At 47.1% G+C, this 19,388-nt stretch overlaps 1 protein-coding gene across 5 annotated transcripts in view; it reads right to left on the bottom strand.

Annotated features, from left to right (window-relative positions):
* FERMT2 (FERM domain containing kindlin 2) overlaps window positions 1–19,388 on the bottom strand; it is a 50,870-nt gene that overhangs the window by 5,793 nt on the left and 25,689 nt on the right. For 3 of the 5 annotated variants that reach the window (XM_049828527.1, XM_049828525.1, XM_049828526.1), the window contains exons 3-11: window positions 13,873–14,007; window positions 9,634–9,859; window positions 9,387–9,489; window positions 8,941–9,048; window positions 6,957–7,091; window positions 4,834–4,883; window positions 2,091–2,215; window positions 741–847; window positions 158–379 (exon numbers count right to left, since the gene is read on the bottom strand). In XM_049828527.1, coding sequence (XP_049684484.1) covers window positions 158–379; window positions 741–847; window positions 2,091–2,215; window positions 4,834–4,883; window positions 6,957–7,091; window positions 8,941–9,048; window positions 9,387–9,489; window positions 9,634–9,859; window positions 13,873–14,007 — 1,211 coding nt within the window. Of the gene's footprint in view, window positions 1–157; window positions 380–740; window positions 848–2,090; window positions 2,216–4,833; window positions 4,884–6,956; window positions 7,092–8,940; window positions 9,049–9,386; window positions 9,490–9,633; window positions 9,860–10,309; window positions 10,343–13,872; window positions 14,008–19,388 lie in introns of all 5 variants that reach the window. The other 2 variants (XM_049828523.1, XM_049828524.1) reach the window with 1 other exon arrangement.

Here is a 19,388-nt window from a genome sequence, read left to right as displayed (position 1 = left end):
TCAGTCAACATCTCATTTTAGTAACCGCGTGCATCCGATTAAGTGACAACATCCGAAACACGTAGTGTTAAACGCCGGCTAATGCCGAAACAGGTGCACGGTCAGCCCGGTCCACACCAACACCAACACCGTGCCGGGAGAGCGGACGAGCACGTACCTGCTTGTTCTTGTACTTTTTCAGGTAGCGAGGAGAAACCAGACACTCGGGATTAATGTCGGTGGTGATTTGTTCTGGGATCAACTGCGGGTCTGGGTTCAAATGCTGCATTTTCAGGAAGGAGAGGATGTTCTGTACTTCCATGCCGTAGGAGCTGTCGGCCATCGTCTTGCCCTTGGAGGCCAGGCGGCAGGCGGCCATCCAGCTGGCATACTGCGTCTCCTGCCCCCCAAAACAGAGACCCGCGCCCGTCAGAGAGGTGAGGGTGCCGCCTGCCCCCCCACCCCTCAAATAAAACTCCAGGGAGCCTTTATTTCCCTTCCAGCCCCAGGAGACTCAAGCACGCACAAAGATGGGCAGAAACCCAGCCAACGTGTAGACTATAACCACGGGACAAAGCTGAGGAAGAGCAAGGGTTGATTTTCTACTCCAAATTCACACGCGTGCTCTGAACGTCAAGATCAGACACATGTGAGTGCATTTTCTACTTTTTTTTAGTTAATGCCAGCTACATGACACGTCCGAGCACGAGCTGATGGTGGGCAAAGGGCGAAGAGAGGGCTGGTCCAAGCGATAAACTTACATTATCGCAGCGAAGCCAGATTTCATTCATTCCCTCTGCCACCGGAATCAGAAGTTTGATGTTAAACTTCTGACCAGAGATGTTCACGTCAGGGGTAACTTCACATCCTGCAAAGAGGGAGCCAGTGTTTAACAGGTGTGTGAAGAACTATGCCTTAAGAAGAGGAAAAAAAGAACAAAAAAAGGAAAAGAAAAAGCAAAGCTCTCCAACTAAAGGGTGTCCAACAGCATCCCAGTGCTGCAAAGGTCTTACACCACATCTCCGATGGGATAAACAGTCTACATAGCAGGGACAAAAACTGTGTCAGATGTCTCTTTTTCCAAGTGACAGGAAAAAAGAGGGGGAAAGAGCAAGGCCTGATCTGAAAGCAATGAAGCCAAAGCTAACCCTCGCCCGCAGAATTAATCTCATAGATCCTGCCTGGCCTCACAAATAGACCTGATGGCTGGCAAACACCCCGTGTCCCCAGAATTTTCATGAAAGTGTAGGAAAAGGTGGCCGGACAGGTGCTGACTCTCACCCTGAAAGCCTTATACATTATTTCGGCCGGGCGCATTGCTGCTATAATCAGTGGCAAGGTGTGAGCATCCCGCTTTTGGTGTCTGGAGAGAACTACAAGCGGTTGTATAAACACGGGGGGGTGATGAACAGAACCAGCCAAGTTAGCCCGGGCGCCGCTTCAACGCCGCCTCTGAGATTTTTTAAAAGTGCCGTCACAGCAGATATGTCAAAAGCTCCCAAAAAGGTCCTGAGGGCCGGGCTTCGCTCTGACTGCAGCCCGAGGTCACTTGGCATCACATCTGCTCCTGCCTCCACAGGGAAAAAAATGAGCTCTGCGCTTTGGTGGCTGCTGGAGCAGGAATGTTTAACTTGACATAAGAAAAACCAGCAGCTGTAGGAATTTAAAAACTCATGTGCAAGGCTCGCAGGGAGCACTTGAGCGAGGCTGCTCACAACCAGCACCAGGGAGAGGAGGAAAAAAATTTAAAGGCAGCAGAGGAAGAGAATGGTTTGTTCTCTCCAGCACAGCGTGTGCTCAAACTTATTCTCTGCCATGGGAGTTAGTTCAATTCTTTTGGACGGCCACAACAAAAAGGAGAACGGCAAGTTGTCTCTCTATGGTATCGGCGTGCTGGAGGCTCTTCCCCTTGGGGTCACACGTACCACGTACTCACTTTCTAGAAGTCTAAATATATGCTATGCTATCCAACCCAGTCACCCTCATTCCTTTAAACATATTTACCCAACCCTAGAATGGCATGCCAAGAAAATAAAGCAGTAGGAAAACAAGATGCAAGAGGAGCAGCCTATTACTGGAATAAAACGCAACAGTGCCGACGCTTCTCTTACCTCTCAGGTTCATCTGGTGTGCAGGAGTCCCATTGGATTCCTCTTTGCTTTTATAGCAGGAGATAGAGGTATCTTTGAAGGTGCACCAATACGGCTTGTAGCCTTTCAATGTCAGCTTCTTGGGCCTGCCAGACAGGTTGAGGGACATTACATTCGGTTTAAGCTCCTAAACGAAGCTGCTGCACTGGAAAACTCATTTCACCCTTGAAAACCTGGGGTCAGCAGCCGGGGGTATGCACAGTCCCTGCCTGGGAGCTCAGCCACCACTCGCCATCCCTTCACTACAATTTTGGGTCAAGAAATTGAGCTACAGTTGCAAATTTGGACTCTTCAATCCCATGGAGGTCCCACTAATTTGGGGCAAGGTGGGGGAGCTGGAGAACTGTATTACAAAAATAGACATGCCCATGAACTACTGCAAAATATGCCTCTTCACCCGCCACATTAAACTAGAACCACTCCACTCAACCTCTGAAAGGAAGCGGTATTTCTAAAAGACTTGTCATTCAAGCACATGCATAAGTACGCTTCTTGTTTTCTTTTTAAACACTCCACATCAGAAAAGGTTCAGTTCCTTCCTATGGAAAAAATGGATTTTACCCAACTTTGTGAAAGTAGCGATGGCCCTGCAAGCCCGCAGCAAAGCAAAGCACCACCTGGCATGGTGGTATCCTGAGCCTCCTCATCCCACCACGAGCCCAGGACCTTCCTAGAGCTGCAAGTTTCTGATTTTTCTTAACCATCCCTAACTTCTAAACCTCATTCAAAGGCTGCGTCTGCAGTTTCTCACTGCAATGCCCTTCCCTCATCTCCATCCCAGAAATAGCTGCTGAACCCTCACCTGTAGGGATCAAATATGTGATGGCCCCAATTGCTTATCTTCAGGGCTCTGCACTTTCATTTCCAAGCAAAAGCATGCTGGGGGCTGCTCGGGGAAATTAGGGAGGTGGGGGAGAAACACGGCGTCTGCCCGAACCCCGCTGCTCCCACCCCTCTGATGGACATCTGAGCTTGGGGCATCTGCTGCCTCCTCCTGCCTTTGATGGTTTTCCTCCTCCTAAAGCCCTGGCACAGACAGCCCTGCCCCGTGCAAACTTTACAACCACTATTTCCTTTGAAAGCTGCCTCCCGCTACAGAAGAAGTCACCAACTTCCAGCCAAGCCATCCCACACATGCAGGCTTTTCCATCCTTCACTCTGCATCCCTCGCTAAAGATGCTTTAATACATCTTTACTGTCTTGAGCTTTTTTGGGGGGGTCCTTTAAATTGCAGGGGAGAGAGAAAGATCCCAAGTCTCTGCAGCAGCACCAGGCACTTATAGGGACATTTAGGACTTATATACAAGGTATACTAGGGACATATATTGCAGCACCTCCCCAACTGAAGCGTGACAAGAGGCACGTCCAAAGCTGGGCCAGCTCCTAACATCGTGGCATTTATGTTGGGTTTCTGGCAGCAAAATACCCCCTGGCCCTCATTTTTAGGAGCAGATGGCAATTCTGTGCTTCCCTGTCATGGCAGGACAGCCTCAAATCCCAACCCCAGCGTTTGGGGCTTGCACCGGGCGAGGGGAGGGAACCAGCAGCTTCCCACTGCTCCATCTCTTGCCCCACCAACTGGTGCATCCAATTTGCAAGCAATTAGCTCCCTGAGTCGTGCTTAATTTTATTGGCAAGTAAGCACATCGAAGGAAAGAACAAGTTTTTTGTTAGTTTGTTTGTTCAAGGAAGGAAAAAACACACACTCAGATGCAGGGCACAGGCTGCAGCCCTGAAACTTTGCCCCAGCTAAGACAGACCACAAGCCCAGACAGACAGGCAGACCTTGTTAATTTGCCTTCGGAGAGGGAGAAAGAGTTTTTCAGAACAGAAGTACTAGGTTCTGGCTCCAGAACCAGAAAATTAATAAAATAAAGACTTGTTCCAGAGCTATTTCATTGCCTACAGCTTTTCTTCTATATCCTATAGCTATGCTGTGAAATCTCATCATTATTTCCAGTTTCCAGAACTTTCACCGTAACCCTCGCCGCAGCAGGCAATAAATTGCAAAAGACAGTCCTGCCTGCCAAAATGTTACTCAAAGTCCAGACGCTGCTGTTCCCGGTTTCCACATACCACCGTCCAAGTCAAAGCAAAATTAAAATAACCCCTAAATCCTGAGTGAGCTGGAAGAGGAGCAGAGTCAGCTTAACCTGCTCCTTTTGGCAAGAAGGCAGACAGACCGGGATCCCGGCTGTTTATAATTCATCCAGTCTCTTGCAAACCAGGAGAAGTATTTGAGCAAGGTTTCTAGGTTTCACTCCTAATTTTAGGACGGCTTGATTATCTCCTGGGCATTAATTGTGTTAGAGAAATATCCCAGCACACGCTGCTGGCTACGCGATGCAGCAAGCTCCCCCAGAGGGATGCCTACCTGCTGGGGCAGCGATCGTGGGCAAACACCCTGGGTTTTATATTTAAGAACTGATCAACTTCAATATCCAGAAGGTTGAATAGTGCGAAATACTTAGTGACTGTGCTACAGGATAAAGAAGTAAACTGTTTTAATAGTGAGAGAGCACAGATGCTGAGCTGTGGTATTACGCAGCAATTGCCAGGTGTCTTTTCACATGAGATAACATAGTGGTGTGCAGCAAGATCTTAAGGCCAGGAGATTAAAAAAAAAAGGATGTTAGGCAGTAGGACCATTAATTATTCATAGACATTACCAGTTTCACAAGCACCTCTTCCCATCAGCACTTACTTGAAGACTTTAATGTAGTCGGCGAGCTCCGGGATGGAAGTGATGTCACCCTGAAAATAAAAGATTATCCCATTCACCCGCCCGCCCGAGCGGAGCCGGGGTGGTGGGTCCGAAAGGAAAGGGATGCTGCACGGGGGGGGGAAGCCGGCGGCAGCTCCACCGGCCAACATCAGGGCTCAGAGGTCACAAAAATGTTCCTGAGAAAGCCTCATCCACTTCACGGGAGAAGCAAGCGGAGAAAAATCTATTGCACAGAAGTGCTGTTTGGAAACCAGAGGACAAGGTTTTATTTTTCTTTGAGGAATTCCTGCTGCCGCTGGAGCCAATTCCCACCCGCGAGGTCACTGGCGGTCACACCGGCTCATGTTCGCACAGGGATTTTTCTCCTCCCTTAGTTATTTCCTTAGACTCCAAACAAAAGGAGAAGATGCTGCTCTGGACCTCCATGGTGGACTGGGGAAGGGCTTCCTGACAGTCTAGAAAGGTTTCCCCCCTGTAAACTTTTTTGATATTGAGTTTATCTTCACATTTTGCATGAGCAAAATACATACGGTGGCACTTGCAATCCCACAAGCTCAAACTAAAGGGTTTTCAAAGGACAGAAAAAGCAAAGACTGCTCCAACAGCTTCCAGTAGCAAGACAGTTTACTTTCCATCTGCAATGAGCAATGCTGTTTATAGATACCACAGGGAAAAAAATGCAGAATCTAAACAAACAATCCAGTAATTGCCCATTATCCATATTCAATTACTCGAATGCATCTGGAAATGGCTACTGCTAGCAACCCCTATGGAAAGGGACGGAGTTTTTTTGATGAATCATTGTCATCTTCACTCCTGTCTGGCAGGGACTGTTCCTTAGTACTGTGCTTTAAATCTGGTTTTGCAAAGAAATTATAAAAGATCTCTTGGCGATAAAAACTTGTCATTATTTCTGTCGCACCGAAGCAGCGCTGCTCTCCCTGCGGCAACCAGTTAATATTATAAATCTCTGCTGTTATTAATGCTAGTAAAGCAGGCTAAGTATGGATGTTAACTTCAAAAAGACCCTTAATAAACACTTAAAAAGATTATATGAAGTGTAAGACTGGAAAATTTCAGGGATTTTAGGGTTTGAAAGAACTTAAAATGAAACTCAGAGATGGTATAAATGTGCAAAATGCCTGGAAAAGATTTGCTGTGCCAAGTCTGACTGGACCTAGTCCTTTTTCTGCAGTTTAGTTCTTGGGCTTTACATTTCTAAAGGTGGAAAACCAGTGTTAAAACAGCATATCAGGAAAAAAAAATGAAATCCTCTGAAATACAGTGATAGCTCACTCCAGGCTGTAAAATTCAGTCCAATAAAAAAAGGGTTTCATAAGCATAAGTTATTTCTGAAAATCATGGCAGCTGTTTCAGGTGCTGTAAAACTGCCGTGAATGAGAAATGGTGGAAGAGAAGCCTCAGTGTGAAGAATTCAGTATTTTGGAAAGTCAGTAGCAAGAACAGAAACCAAATTAATTTTAATTTAGTCTTCCATTATTTCACCAGGAAGGTGGCTTAGTGCAGGATGGGAGTTTCAGTAAGATCCTGGCTCCTCCGGGACTTCTCCAACACCATTTGGTCTTACGGTCCCAGCAGGAAAAAAGCAATATTGCACTTGACTTCTGCAGCAATGCAGAGCTGGGCACGTGGGATGGGCTGAGCTCCCCCTGCTAAATTAACTGCAAACACCCAAAAACCAGAAGGCGGTCTTACGGCTTAAATGAAGCCATTGGTTCAATATGTGCACGTGCTCAAAGAGGTTTTTATTCTGCTTTGGGCTCAGAGCAGAGCTCCAGCTCGGTGCTGGCCCCACGTCAGACACTGCCCAGGGTCCCTCCCAACAAAACTACCCCTTGGAATTTTAAAAAAATACTGTTTTTAAGAAAATATTATTGGGGTCTATGTTTTATGTTGCTTCACTGGGCTGTGGGCAACTTTCTCATGCTGTAAGAGCAGAAATAGAAAAAAAGGGAGGGGAAGGAAATAGAAAAGGTTGGATGCCTGGAAAAATTCCCAGCTCAGGATGATTATTCCTGCCTCGTGCGAGGTGAGGAGGGGACGCGCAAGCCACCCTCCCACCGTGTGCCTGCAACCCTTACCAGGATCGTCGACGTTTTGCCACCTTCCAAAGTAATTTCCAGATCCGAGAGTGCAGCATCCACTTCATCCACCTCCTTGTCGCTGTTGTTCAGGTGGTTTTCCGAGGACATGATGGACAGCTTATTGATGTGGTACTGAAAGGCAAGGCACAGCATTTCACCGGGATGCTCCTGCGATCTGCCGGATGCCGCGGGCTCGTCACGACACAACCACCACGCTTGGGATGCGGAGTGGAAAACCGAAGCTGTACCCTCCGTGGGAGCAGAGGCCAGCAAGTGCTGAAACCCGGGCGCAGTTGAGTCGGGAATGACCGGCTTGGCTGCTTTCAGTCCAAGAGTCGGTGGTACAGACCCTGAAGGACTGCTCTGGAGTCCGGAGGGCAGAGCTACTCTTTTCACAGCATCACAGCCAGGTTGAGGTTGGAAAGAAGCCCTGGAGGTCGCCTGGTCCTACCCCCTGCTCAAGCAGGGCCACCTACGGCCATTGTCCAGGACCATGTCCAGTTGGCTTTTGAGTATCTCCAAGGATGGAGACTCCACAGCCTTTCTGGGCAACCTGTGCCAGTGCTCGGTCACCCTTACAGTAAAAAAATGTTTCCTGATGTTCAGAGGGAACCTCCTGTGTTTCAGTTTGTGCCTATTGCCTCTGGTTCTGTCACTGGGCACCACTGAGAAGAGCCTCGCTCCATCTCCTTTACAGCTTCCCACCTGGTATTTAAATACATCAATAAGATCCCTCAGAACCTTCTATTCTCCGGGCTGAACAGTCGCAGCTCCCTCAGCCTTTCCTCACAGGAGAGATGCTCCAGGACCTTCATCATCCTTGTGGCCCTTCACTGGACTCTCTCCAGTATGTCCACGTCTCTCTTTCCCTGAGGAGCCCAGAGCTGGACCCAGTACTCCAGTTGTGGCCTCACCAGTGCTAGGCAGAGGGGAAGGATCACCTCCCTCGAGCTGCTGGCAATGCTTTGCCCAAGGCAGCCCAGGATACCATTCACCTTCTTTGCCCCAAGGGCACGTTGCTGGCTGATGTTCAACTGGGAGTCCGCCAGCACCCGTGGGTCTTTTTTCTGCCAAGCTGCTTCCCAGCTGGGTGGCTCCCAGAATATACTGGTGCCTGGGTTTTTTCCTCCCCAGGGGCAGGACTTTGCACTTTCCCTTGTTGAACTTCATGAGGTTTGTGTTGGCTCATTTTTCCAGCCTGTCGAGGTCCCTCTGGATGGCAGCACGACCCTCTGGCCTATCAACCACACCTCCCAGTTTGGGAGGATGTATTGCATCTGGTTTTACCCCATAAAACCAAAACATCTGTAAAATCTCACACAAAGGACCATGCCCAACCCATCCTGGCCAGCTCGGAAAGGTAAACTGAGTCTTTATATTTCTGTTTTCAATTTTTTTCCCTAGAAGGGGCCCTAGGAGCAGACAGCCCTGCTCTTGATGGGGATATTTCTCCATCCTACAGCAACGAGGCATGCCAGACTACACATAGCCACCCATCTCACAGAAGTCAATAGCAGGTGGAGTATTTATGCCAAATCACGCCAAGTATTTCATAAAACAGATAAATAAAAAGTTCTGGGAAACCCACAGATTATCACCAGCTGTTTGGGGGTAGCATGCCAGAAACACAGTTCAGTAACCTAGTGTACTTACTGGGGTTTTTTAAGAAGGGCAAACCAAAAAGTTAACATAGATATAAACATGTTTGGTAAAAGAAGTCCAAGTTCCTTTTCATGAGAAGTAATCAACAGCAAATATTTAAATTACCTAATAAGCTCAAGTGAGGATTAGGAGACGGGTAACGATCCGAATTCTACCAGCATGAGAAGTCCAAGCTCCCAGTGAAGACAAGGTGAGGCTTAAAACACCAGTTACAGCAGATTTCACTTATCGTGTTAATCAATATTCACCAATACAGAAGTCTGCAAAGCTACGAAATCAAGCTCAACCAAAACTGTAAGCATCTCGGGCTGTCTCCTACCTGCAGTGCCGCAAACATCATCATTTCTTCCTCCGTGCACTCGATCTCCTCCAGCAGAATAGCCCATTTGGACTGCTCGTACAGCTGATTGATCCTGATCGCGTCGTACTACGGCACAGCGCAAAAACACGGACCGGTTGTAAAACGTATGAGGCCAGTTCAAGCCAAACCACTTCATCTTTCATTTCAATGCAACACTTCAATCCGAGACTGAGAAGCCTCTGCCACTGGAGTGGAGTGGCTCTAAACAACCCTTAGAGCATCTCTAGCAATACCTAAGCATTAGCAAACAGGTAGGTGGGATCACGCAAACCTGGGTTTGATGCCTGCACAGTCAATTTTCAAAGTGGTGGAGGATTTACCAGCACAATGCACATTAGGGATACAGGCATCCTTTGCTCAAAGCCTTTGCCTGCAAGATGCAATTAAAATAAATAGCTCTGTACCTTTGGATTCAGGTCAAAAAAACTGTAGTACTTGAATCGGAGCAACAAAGCCTCATTTTCTTTCACCTCCTGCTCCATAAGAGATCGGGATGAATCCAGCCATCTGTAAATTGTCAACATGGGATAACACAAACAAAAAACTCTGGCAAAGTCATGATGAGGGTTTCAAGAATGCAATTTAAAACTGCGTATTTTAAAAAAAAAAAAAAAAGGAAGAAAATAGCAGAAAAACAAATCCTTAACTTACCCTTGGTTGATTTTGGCTTTATCGAGCAGTGCCTGTGGCTTGTACATTTTTGCTAAGGACTCCGGGGAGGTGACAGGCTGGCTCACGGCCAGGATGCCCGGGTTGCCCTCCGACAAGGCGCTGTCACCGAACCAGGCTGAAGTGGGTGACAGGGGACTGCCGTCGTGAGCATCGTAGGTCGGTGTCATTGTTTTGCTATACAGTCCTGGGCTTGAATATATGTTTCCTACCAGTAAGAGGAATAAAAGCCAGGAGTTAGCTCAAGGCCAGTCCCTGCCTGCTCCCAACCAAGCCAACTCAGACACAAACCCGAAGCCAGTGGATGAGAAACCTTCCCTTTTTTCACCACTTTTTTTTCCACGATGGGAAAACACTGCACTGCTTGTTTTCCCATGAAAAGCTGTCCCTCTCTCTCAGCTCTTCTCCAAGAGCAAAACTGATGGAAAACTCATTCCAGCCCAAATCCATGGGAAAAGGTGCAGGTCTCCCATGCCGGGAAACTCCTGCCCTTGCATTTCTGCGGCACCTGGGACACGAATGGCCCCCAACTTACCGGTATTACCTGTTGCTTAAAGATTTTGGAAGTCAAAAGTTTAGAGGAGCAGGAAAATAAACTAAGGGCGCAGTCAAAGAGACCAGAGGCAGAGCGCAAAAGTCCTACTGAGGTGGAGCTCACCTTTGACGGGGCCGATGTAAAGAATATCGGTGCCTATAGAGAGGGAAAGAAAGGAGGGGAGTGAGAAGGCGAGAGAAAGTCACCGGGAGAGTAGGAAGGGACAGAAGCCAAAACCAGGCATTTTCAGAAGAGAGCAGAATAGCACAGATGAGGTTTAACCCCCCAAATGGAGCGTTTGCAGTGGTGCCGGTGGACTCGGCAGGCAAAGCAACCAAAGTGACTCCACGGTTATTTTATTCATGTTACGAGAAACAGCCGGGCACGGAACGTGGCATTTCACGGACGGAAAAGCTTGCTGAGACGGTCAAACAAATTTGGTATTAATATGCTGAGCAAGTGGTGTGATTTGGTGCAAAACTGATCCCGAAGCACACATTACTCCCAGGCCTTTTAAAGCTTTACAGCTCGTACAGACTCAAAGCAGACAAAAAATACCCTTTTAAAATTACAAATTTGAAGAGAAGAAAGTGGACCCAGCTTGGTATCTCATACGCCAAAATAGCTGAGAGCTAAATAGTCCCTATTCATCTCACAGGAGCATTGATTTTTATGGTAAGAATATAAAATCCAGTTTTTCAAAATAAAGGAGATTCAATGACCATATCCTAATGTCAGTAATTCCAATGCGTATGTACCTCAGCCAATGAGCTCAGCATCATTTGCTGGGCATAAATCTGTGCACCAGTACCTAGAAGGACCGATACCAAACTGGCTTTTTGGGAAAGACTTGTGTCCCTTTTCAATCATGAGCCTGTTCAGATGTGCAATTCGATGCACCCAAACTCCACCTCCAAGAGCACTATTAAGGGTGTTGAAGGTGGCACGTGGCAAGGTTGAGATGCCACAAGCAAGGTCTTCTCTGCCACCTCTCGCTGCTGCCCTGAACCACCACCTCGGGCCGCCCTCCAGCTCCTCACTCCAAAGAAACCCTCCTCCCTGAGCGGGCAAGAAATGACAGAAAGCTGAGCTAGACATCTGGCAAAGTCTAACACCAAAACAACAGAAAAACCTTTCCAAACTCTCATTTTTTTTGCCATGGGTATCTCAATGAGCAGTAAGAACGGTTTGAATCAGCAGCATCGTACCAATGACAGCCAACATCTTAAAATAATATAGAAACGTGATTCTAAACTGCCTGACAGGATGGAAAATGTAAGTGAAAACCATCTGTTGCCATTGAACAAGAAAACCACCAGGATGCTTTTAATGCTCCTGTTAGGTTTTGCCGGCATCCCAGTCTGGATTAATGATCTGGGGGACCAGTAAGCACCATGGGTACCTGCCATCAAGACAGACCCAGCCAACAGGCATGAGCAAAAAAGCAGCAGAAATGGCCAAGGGATGGAGATATCCACCTTCAAGCTTCAGACTTGCAAGAAGGCCAGGGGTGACTTGCCAGGTACATACACCAGGAGCAGAGCAGCCCAACAACAACCAGCAATAAACCACTATCACCATCCATAAACCGCATCTCAAAAAATGCTCTTGCCTCCTCCCCATCCACCTTCACGGCCTGCCAGCCTCAACCTTCATATGGCTCAAGGAGACAGGACTGAGCATTAACTGGACCAATAAAAGAAAATCCCAATTCTTGCCCCAAATCGGGCAGGTTTTCCCATGGACATCCCCCCATTTAAGTGTCCGCTGAAGGAGCAAAGCTTCCCCTCAAGTGTTCTCCTCATCACCTTCTCCAAACATCTGAACCATCTCAGAAGAAGCTTCCCTTAAAAAATTTGCCCGAGGCAGGCAATGTCACGGAAAGTTCCAGTTAAATAGCTAAAAGTTTGGTTAACTTATAAACAAGTGAATACAGGTCTTCTAATGGAAAGTGTTGGGCAACATTTACTGTGGGTGTATTGACAGCTCTGCCTACAGTGATTTAAATGGTTTCATTGCCAGGTACGGGATGCTCAGTGACAAAACATGCCCGTTACATCTACATGCACTGAAATAAGCAGATCCTGAAATATTAACTTGTTTTACAGAAGCATTCAGCACACAAACTAACGTTGGAATAACGCTAGAAACAATTTATTCAGATTAAAACCAAGACTTTTAACTAATGGCACCTAAACATGGCAGGTAGCCGCAGTAATTAAACCTGCAGCAAAAGTAATTTCATTCACAAGGAAAGCAAAATCAGCAAGACAGTTCAAAGTGACTCACTGAAAGGCCAATAAATAATTAAAATAAAAACCTATCTTTTGCATACATTTCCCCCAAAGCAGGCCAAGTATTTCCTATTAATCTAATGGAGATGCTGTCCACAAACACCGACTTTTGGAAAGGCTAATTACGGACTTTCAAGAGGAAAATGCCAAATGAAAATGAAAATTGACTGGAGCCTTGCCTGATGCAGGGAAAACTCCCTGAGCCAGGGGTGGGAGAGGACTAGCCCAGAAGTATTTTTAAGTAACTGAGAGGAGGAAGAGCAAGACAGGAGCAAAAGAAGGATTATTTTTCCCTTGCTACAGACCCGTGCTGATGGTTTGCTGCGGAGCCCGTGGTGCACATCACTTGGGCATGGCAGCTCCAGGGCATCATCAGCCTCACCCGCGCCCTGCGCAGCCAAAACCTTTCTGCTTACAAGCCCAGAGCCACCAGTGGCATTAAACCACGCTGCATGACCTTCACTTGTACTTCAGTTAATTTCAGACCAATTAATACAAGTTTACTGAATTCCAAGATATTTTTTTTAATTAAAGCTGCTCTGCTTCCCTCTCATCGCTGGATTTAAAACCAAGAGCTTTGGCAGCCAGGCACGCCTCGCCCACCCGGCAGCGCACATCGCTGCGGCTTTCTCCCCAAGTCCCTTTGGGCTAAAGTGCTCCCACTTGACCGACTTTATCATTTAAGCCTCTGCCATTTGCTTTCAAACAGCAGACCCCCAGCAGCCACGGATCGGAGCTGAAAAACCCCTCCGCTTGCAAACACCTCCCTGCATCAATTTGCTGCCTGCGGCAGGAGATGGTACTTCATCGGCGATGTTACTCCGTTAGTGATGTTCCTCCGTTGGCAATTCTCTTACCAATGCTGCTCTGGTTCTGTAAGCCAGACTGGCAAACTAACCCCCAGTAATAAAAGGCTCTTTTTTTAGCATTACAGTCCAGAGCTATGCCCTTAACATAAGGGAACACTAATGCAATTAATAAAATATTGGGTTTGCTGGGCTATAAATAAGGAGTAGAACGGTGGTACTGCCTAAAACACACCTGGAATTCGACATTAGGAACGATTTTCCATTTAACTCCTTTCTTAATAGCGTAAGAAAACCTTTCAGTAACCCAATCTGAGTGTTGAAGTGGTCACACTTGGTTTCTGTTTTATTTTATAAAGTCTGGCGTTGTTGTGCTCCCCTACATGCGTGACAGCTTCAGGCATGCATCTGTGCAACCGTGACCCAAGTGCTGCAGCCCTGGATGATTTGTGGAATTTATTTGGGGTCTGTTTCTTGCACAGACCTTAAAGAATTATGTCAGACTGATACCGCTATGTCATCCCCCGCCCCCATTTTATTATCTGTTTGCCTCCTGCCGACCCCATCCCTGCAAGCCCCAGCTCACCAGACCCCGGCGTGATCAACGGACCCTCCAGCTCAAAGGCATCGTCTTCACATTGATCATCCAACTTCTTCTTTTTTTTCTTTGACGGATCTCTGGGTTTCCTCAAAAGGGAGAGCTCTTCTGGATGCCTGATGTCTGGGGAGAAAATGGACCACTCTTACAAAGGCAGGATGGAAAAAAAGGGGAGAAAAAAAGAGTATCCTTCCTTTAGGAACAACACCCATCAATGTGCAGTATCTCCCTCGGCTGATTTTTCTGCTTTGCAATAGTTAAAAAGCAAGTTGAGAACGTTTTCCCTGCTAGCCTGCCAGAAACAAGCACCGTCCTTGGCTGGAGAGGTAACATAGCATTTGGGTAAAATGCTGAATTTCCCAGGCACATCCACTCAAATGCAAATAAAAGCACTGCTAGACCCTGCAACACAGCCTAGTAACATTCCCACCCATTATCTTAAATATAAATACAGATATAAATTAACATTAATCAGCAGGTAAACCCCTATTTAGGCACCTAGGTAACAGGCCAGGTACTCTCATTTCCATAGGAGCAATCCAAGAGTCAAGCCATTTATTTACATTTCAGACTGGAAATTTTAAAGCCTGTATTGAAGGCACCCACTTTTTAAAGAGATTTTGGACAAAGTATTTCCTTTTCACAGCAAACCTCTAGCCTCTCCCATTCCAGCCTGAATAATTTTAAAACCATGTTACTTAAAATTAAGAGCATCCCAGCGTGTTTGTGTTTTAAGCCATGGGAGTACGGGGGGCTAATGAAGAAGAGAATTTTAGGGCCGTTTTCCACTAAAGCAGTGCTTTGGGGTTTGCTTATGCCTGCTGCAGTTGCTTCCAAGCAGGAAGGAACTTTCCGGGAAAGCGGAGTCCGCCGTCCGTCGTACCACCGAAACCACCGAGGGACTGGACAGGAGCCAGGAGTCCCTCGCCGGCGCTGCAAAAACCAAGAGGGGAGAAAAAAACAACCCCATCTACTCTGAACTGTCCTCGGTCGATATGTGGGAACTGACCTGGAAAATCATTCACCTGGGCACGAAGCCATCCTATTGCAACGATGAAAGGCTGCAAAAAGATCAGAGAGCTCTGAAATACAGCTTGGATTAGAAAAAAGGAGATTGTGGGTCACGCTTGAGCCTGGAAGGAAGAGTTTCAGAGCTGGCTGTCCACGTTCAAGCCTCTGCGTTGTTTCTAGCTCTGTTTTTTGCGTGTATTGCCCGAAAAAGCTCAGCTGCACGAAGATGTGCAAAGCTTGGGCTTCGGGATGCCCTAAGGAAAGCAGCCACCGGTCCTGTCCCCATCGAAGCCTGCAGCTGTAGCCGCAACGGAGACCGGGAGACAGAGAGGGAGCTGGCTGCATTGCAGCCAGGCTGTATTTTCCCACCAAGAGGAATGCTGAACAAGACAATAAGTCATTATTCTAACGAGGAGAGGTTACAGGGTTCGTATCTCACCGCCGCGGCTGGCAGCAGTGGGAGTTTGCTGTACACTCCCAGGCACGGGATTATAATTAAACCTGGAATTTGGTCCCCAGCACATGACCCGAGTGGGACACGTCCCCACGGCAGATGTGTCTGCCCCGACCCACGCTCACCCGCGCGAGCATCCTTCCTTACTGCAAATAAGCGGGGAAACGTCAGGCTGGAATTGAGCTCTGCTCCCCCCTCACCCCATCCAGGGACACACCATGAGCCCAGTAACCAGAAGTGCTTTTCCACATTTGTCAGGGGACGGCTGCCATTACAAACAGTACACTCCAAAAATTACTTTTTTTTTTTCTTTTTTTTTTCCCCCCACAAAATTTATTAAAGCGCGGCTTCCCTGACAGGTCACATCCCTGGGCTTCGTTTCCCTGGTTGCAGACACGGTGAGCATCACAGGGACGGTGCATGGGGACACACACACACCGTGACAGCCTCCCTGCGATGCTATTTTAAGTAACAACCTGTGCTTTTCCCTTTTTTTTTTTCTGCTATTTTAATAAACAGCCTGTGCACCACCACCAACCCTGCCGTGCCTGTCACATTTGGGGGATTTGATTTTAGGTGACCTCCAGGGATGGATCCAGCTAGCCCTGGTGTTCCCACATCCAGAGGCTGGGCACCTCTGGATTTAACCATCTCTTATATTGTGGGTCTGCCATCCCAAACCATCATCTGGCACAGCTTTAATTTAAGCTTTAATTTTATTATATATTTATTTATATAATATTGATATCTTTTATTTATATACATATAAGCTTCGTTTAATTTAAGCTTTAACACTGATTTATTAATACTACATACACACTATCATGCTAAACTCCATCCCTACACCCACTAACCAACAGTTAGTTTCACTGCACAACTTTTTGACCATTTCTAGCAATAAATACCTAGCGTATGAAACCAGACAGCTATTCGCATTCCCATTTATCACAGCCAGCTTACCTCATGAAGAAAAAATCTGCTGGGACAACCAGGGTCATGCGCAAGGGACAACACGCAGCACAGCCTAAAATGAGGAGTTCCCCTGGTATTTTGCTAGCAAGGTTTATACTCTGATGTTTATTTATGGTGCATTAGCAACTGATACAGCCTCTCAGCTGAAACCATTCAGAGAGGCCAAGAGAAGGGCTCCGGGCCAAGCTCAGCTCCTGAAAGCAATCTGTTGGAGACAGCCCAAAGCTTGACCATCTGATATCAAAGCAACTTTTTAAAGTCCCTCAGTCGTTCATGACGCTATCGTCGGATTATAAAGGATACGGGCAAGTTTTCGGCAGCTGCTTCGAAACGGCGCATGGCCGCGGGGCACGGCAAAGGCAGCGGCATCCTTGTGATGCTGGAGCATCCCTACTCCCCTGCAGCCGCGCATGTTTCCCATTGATAAGCCGCAAATTTCTCCCGGACAGCGATCCGCTGGACATACCATCGTCTCCGAGACTTTGCAAACCCACTGACGCCAACTGAGGGTTGCAGGGGAAATTAAAAATAAAGCCCGCCGTGCTAAAAAGCAGAGGGCAGAAAAGCAGCAAGAGAGCAATGTTGCTTTTATTTCCCACCCCAGAATTAAGAGGAAAAGGAAGAAGCAACTTTGCGTGTTTCAATCTTTCACTAAACCGCTGGCGAAAAAAATATTTGCCGCTGCTTATGATTAGTAAGTGTACAAAGGGTCTTAAAGCATGTTTTGAACAGAGCTGGGCTTGGCAGACATGGTGTTTAGTTACTGTAGCTAAAGCAGAGCCTATCCCAGGGTGTAAGGGCTTGCAGATGGTAGGACTCCAGTTAATTGGAAACCGGGACAAAGGAACCGCTCCAGAGTCCCAGCCCCTGTTTTCTGGTCATAAGAGCAAGAGAAAGATCTTTAAGGTACCCAAGTGGTGCAAAAACCCTAAAGTCCTTTATATAGCTTTGGGCTTTTTACTAAGTCCCACAGCACCTGGTGGAGCCCATTTGCTGGAATTGTTCACCTGGGCTAAAACATCTCCCCAGGGTTTGACTTCAGCCCCAAATTCCCACTTGAAAGCCTCCGTTAACTATTTCATCTGCATTTTCCAGCTGAAGCCAGGCTGCTCCTGCCAAAGGTCCCTTCGAAGGAAAAAGGGTCAGTGAAACATGGGTGAACCAGGAGAAGTGACCTTCTGTACAAGGCTAATGTGTTGACTCTTCAATTGATGCATCGGTCGGGGCTGTGTTTGCTTTAAGAGAGACTCCTTGTCTGTATACACGAGACAGATGGCACTGGCAACGTCTACTAGAAATTACTGTAAATGATCCTTTCAGCATTTTATTTCTATTTATTGTGTAAGCGCATGAAAACCCAGCTATCCAGCCTCTTACTGAGCATCCCCGGCGCCACTGGTGGCAGCCGCCAGCAGAAACCATCTGCGACAATACGCAGCGTGCTCTGTATGGAAGGGGAAAGCACTGCCCCAAATCTGTCCCAAAACCATTTTTCAGCTGGATCCAAGCGGAAACTATTTGGATTCTGACATCTCCTCCAGCCCACGCTGGACCAGCTGCAGCTGCGGCTGAGCCCTAACATTGCTGCAGCTCCATATCCACGTCCTAACAGAAGGGCTTCGTCAAATTTAGGGGATTTGTTGCCCAGAGAGGTGGTCGATGCCCCATCCCTGGAAACATTCAAGGTCGGGTTGGAAGGGGCTCTGAGCAACCTGGTCTAGTGGAAGGTGTTCCTGCTCATTGCAGGGGTTGGTTGGAACTAGAGGATCTTTCGGGTCCCTTCCAACCCAAACCATTCCATGATTCTGTGATTTTATCAAGTGAGGGAAATGCCCTTTGGCGAGAAGAGCACACATACATGCATTTCATGGGAGGCATTTAAAAAACGCAACCGGGAAGGCAGCTTTCAACCTCCAAGAGAAATTTTTCCAACTGTTGGATGAAGCCATTTTACTCCCTACAGCGTCTTCTTTTCCATCTGCCTGCAAAAGCCTACTTGTGCCTGTGCTATCTCCTGATGAAGACAAATCCATGGCTTTTTTTTCCCATGTAATCCCTCATTTCTCGTCCAACCCCTGCCCAGGTCACCCAGCCCAGCTGTGCCCATTTATCTCCCACCCAGAGACAAACAGCAGAGCTGGGATGAAATCCTGTTTTTTCATAGGACACCACACTGACTGCCCCTAGAAAACTGGCTTTGAAGAAAAATATCTGCCTTACAGGGTGTAAAATTCACTATTTATGCTCTTTTGCACTGAATCCACCAAGTAAATCTTGCAGCTGCTGCATTTTTAACCACCAAGGTGTATCGCGATGGGAAAGCAGTTGTGGTCGGAGATGGGACCAAAATCCACGTGTCTCGGCATGGAAGAAGGGGTAATTTTGCTGCTTTGTCCCCATCCAAGATGTGGCGTCCCCAGACCACACCAAGCAGCATGTGAAGGGGTCCAGGGACACCCGGTGACAATTTCTGTGCTCCGAAGGATGGGCTCAAACTCCTACAAGAAATCAGGTTTGTGGTTTTCTCGCACCACCTACATACACAACACGGCATCATTGACTGGAAGGCCTGTGTGAATATGTACCAACTTCCCCAGAAATAAAAATTATGGGAAATCACACTAGTTTCAATGTTCAGTTTTGATATATAAGGAAAATTAATGCTCCAAAGAAGCGCTCTCAGCATCCATTTTTCCACTCGATTTCTGGCTCCCTTACAAGGCCAGAGGACTGGTTCGCCTGGTTAGCTCTTGAAGCATAAAAACTCCATAATTTTACTTGTAGCACAGACAGCATTTAAGGGAAACCCTTTCTTTAATGCTGGTCCAGTTACCCTCTGAAAGGAAATGTGTTTTGAAGTGGGATATCTCTGCACTGGATCACTGCTGTCTCGAAGCAATGACTCATAAAAATTACAGCCTTTGCGCATCGACATGACAATTCTTAGAAAAATGAGACCTCAAACCCCATTTCTCTCCCATTTCAGACTCTAGAAAAAAAAAAAAAAGTATTTTTCTTTGGAATAAGTGAATTCTATGGATCGCGTTTCCTGAATTTACAGAATTCC

The sequence above is a fragment of the Accipiter gentilis genome, chromosome 25 (genome assembly GCF_929443795.1).
Source record: "Accipiter gentilis chromosome 25, bAccGen1.1, whole genome shotgun sequence".
Taxonomy (NCBI): Eukaryota; Metazoa; Chordata; class Aves; order Accipitriformes; family Accipitridae; genus Astur; species Astur gentilis.
The sequence above is the reverse complement of the archived record's forward strand: the minus strand, read 5'-3'. Positions and strand labels throughout refer to the sequence as shown.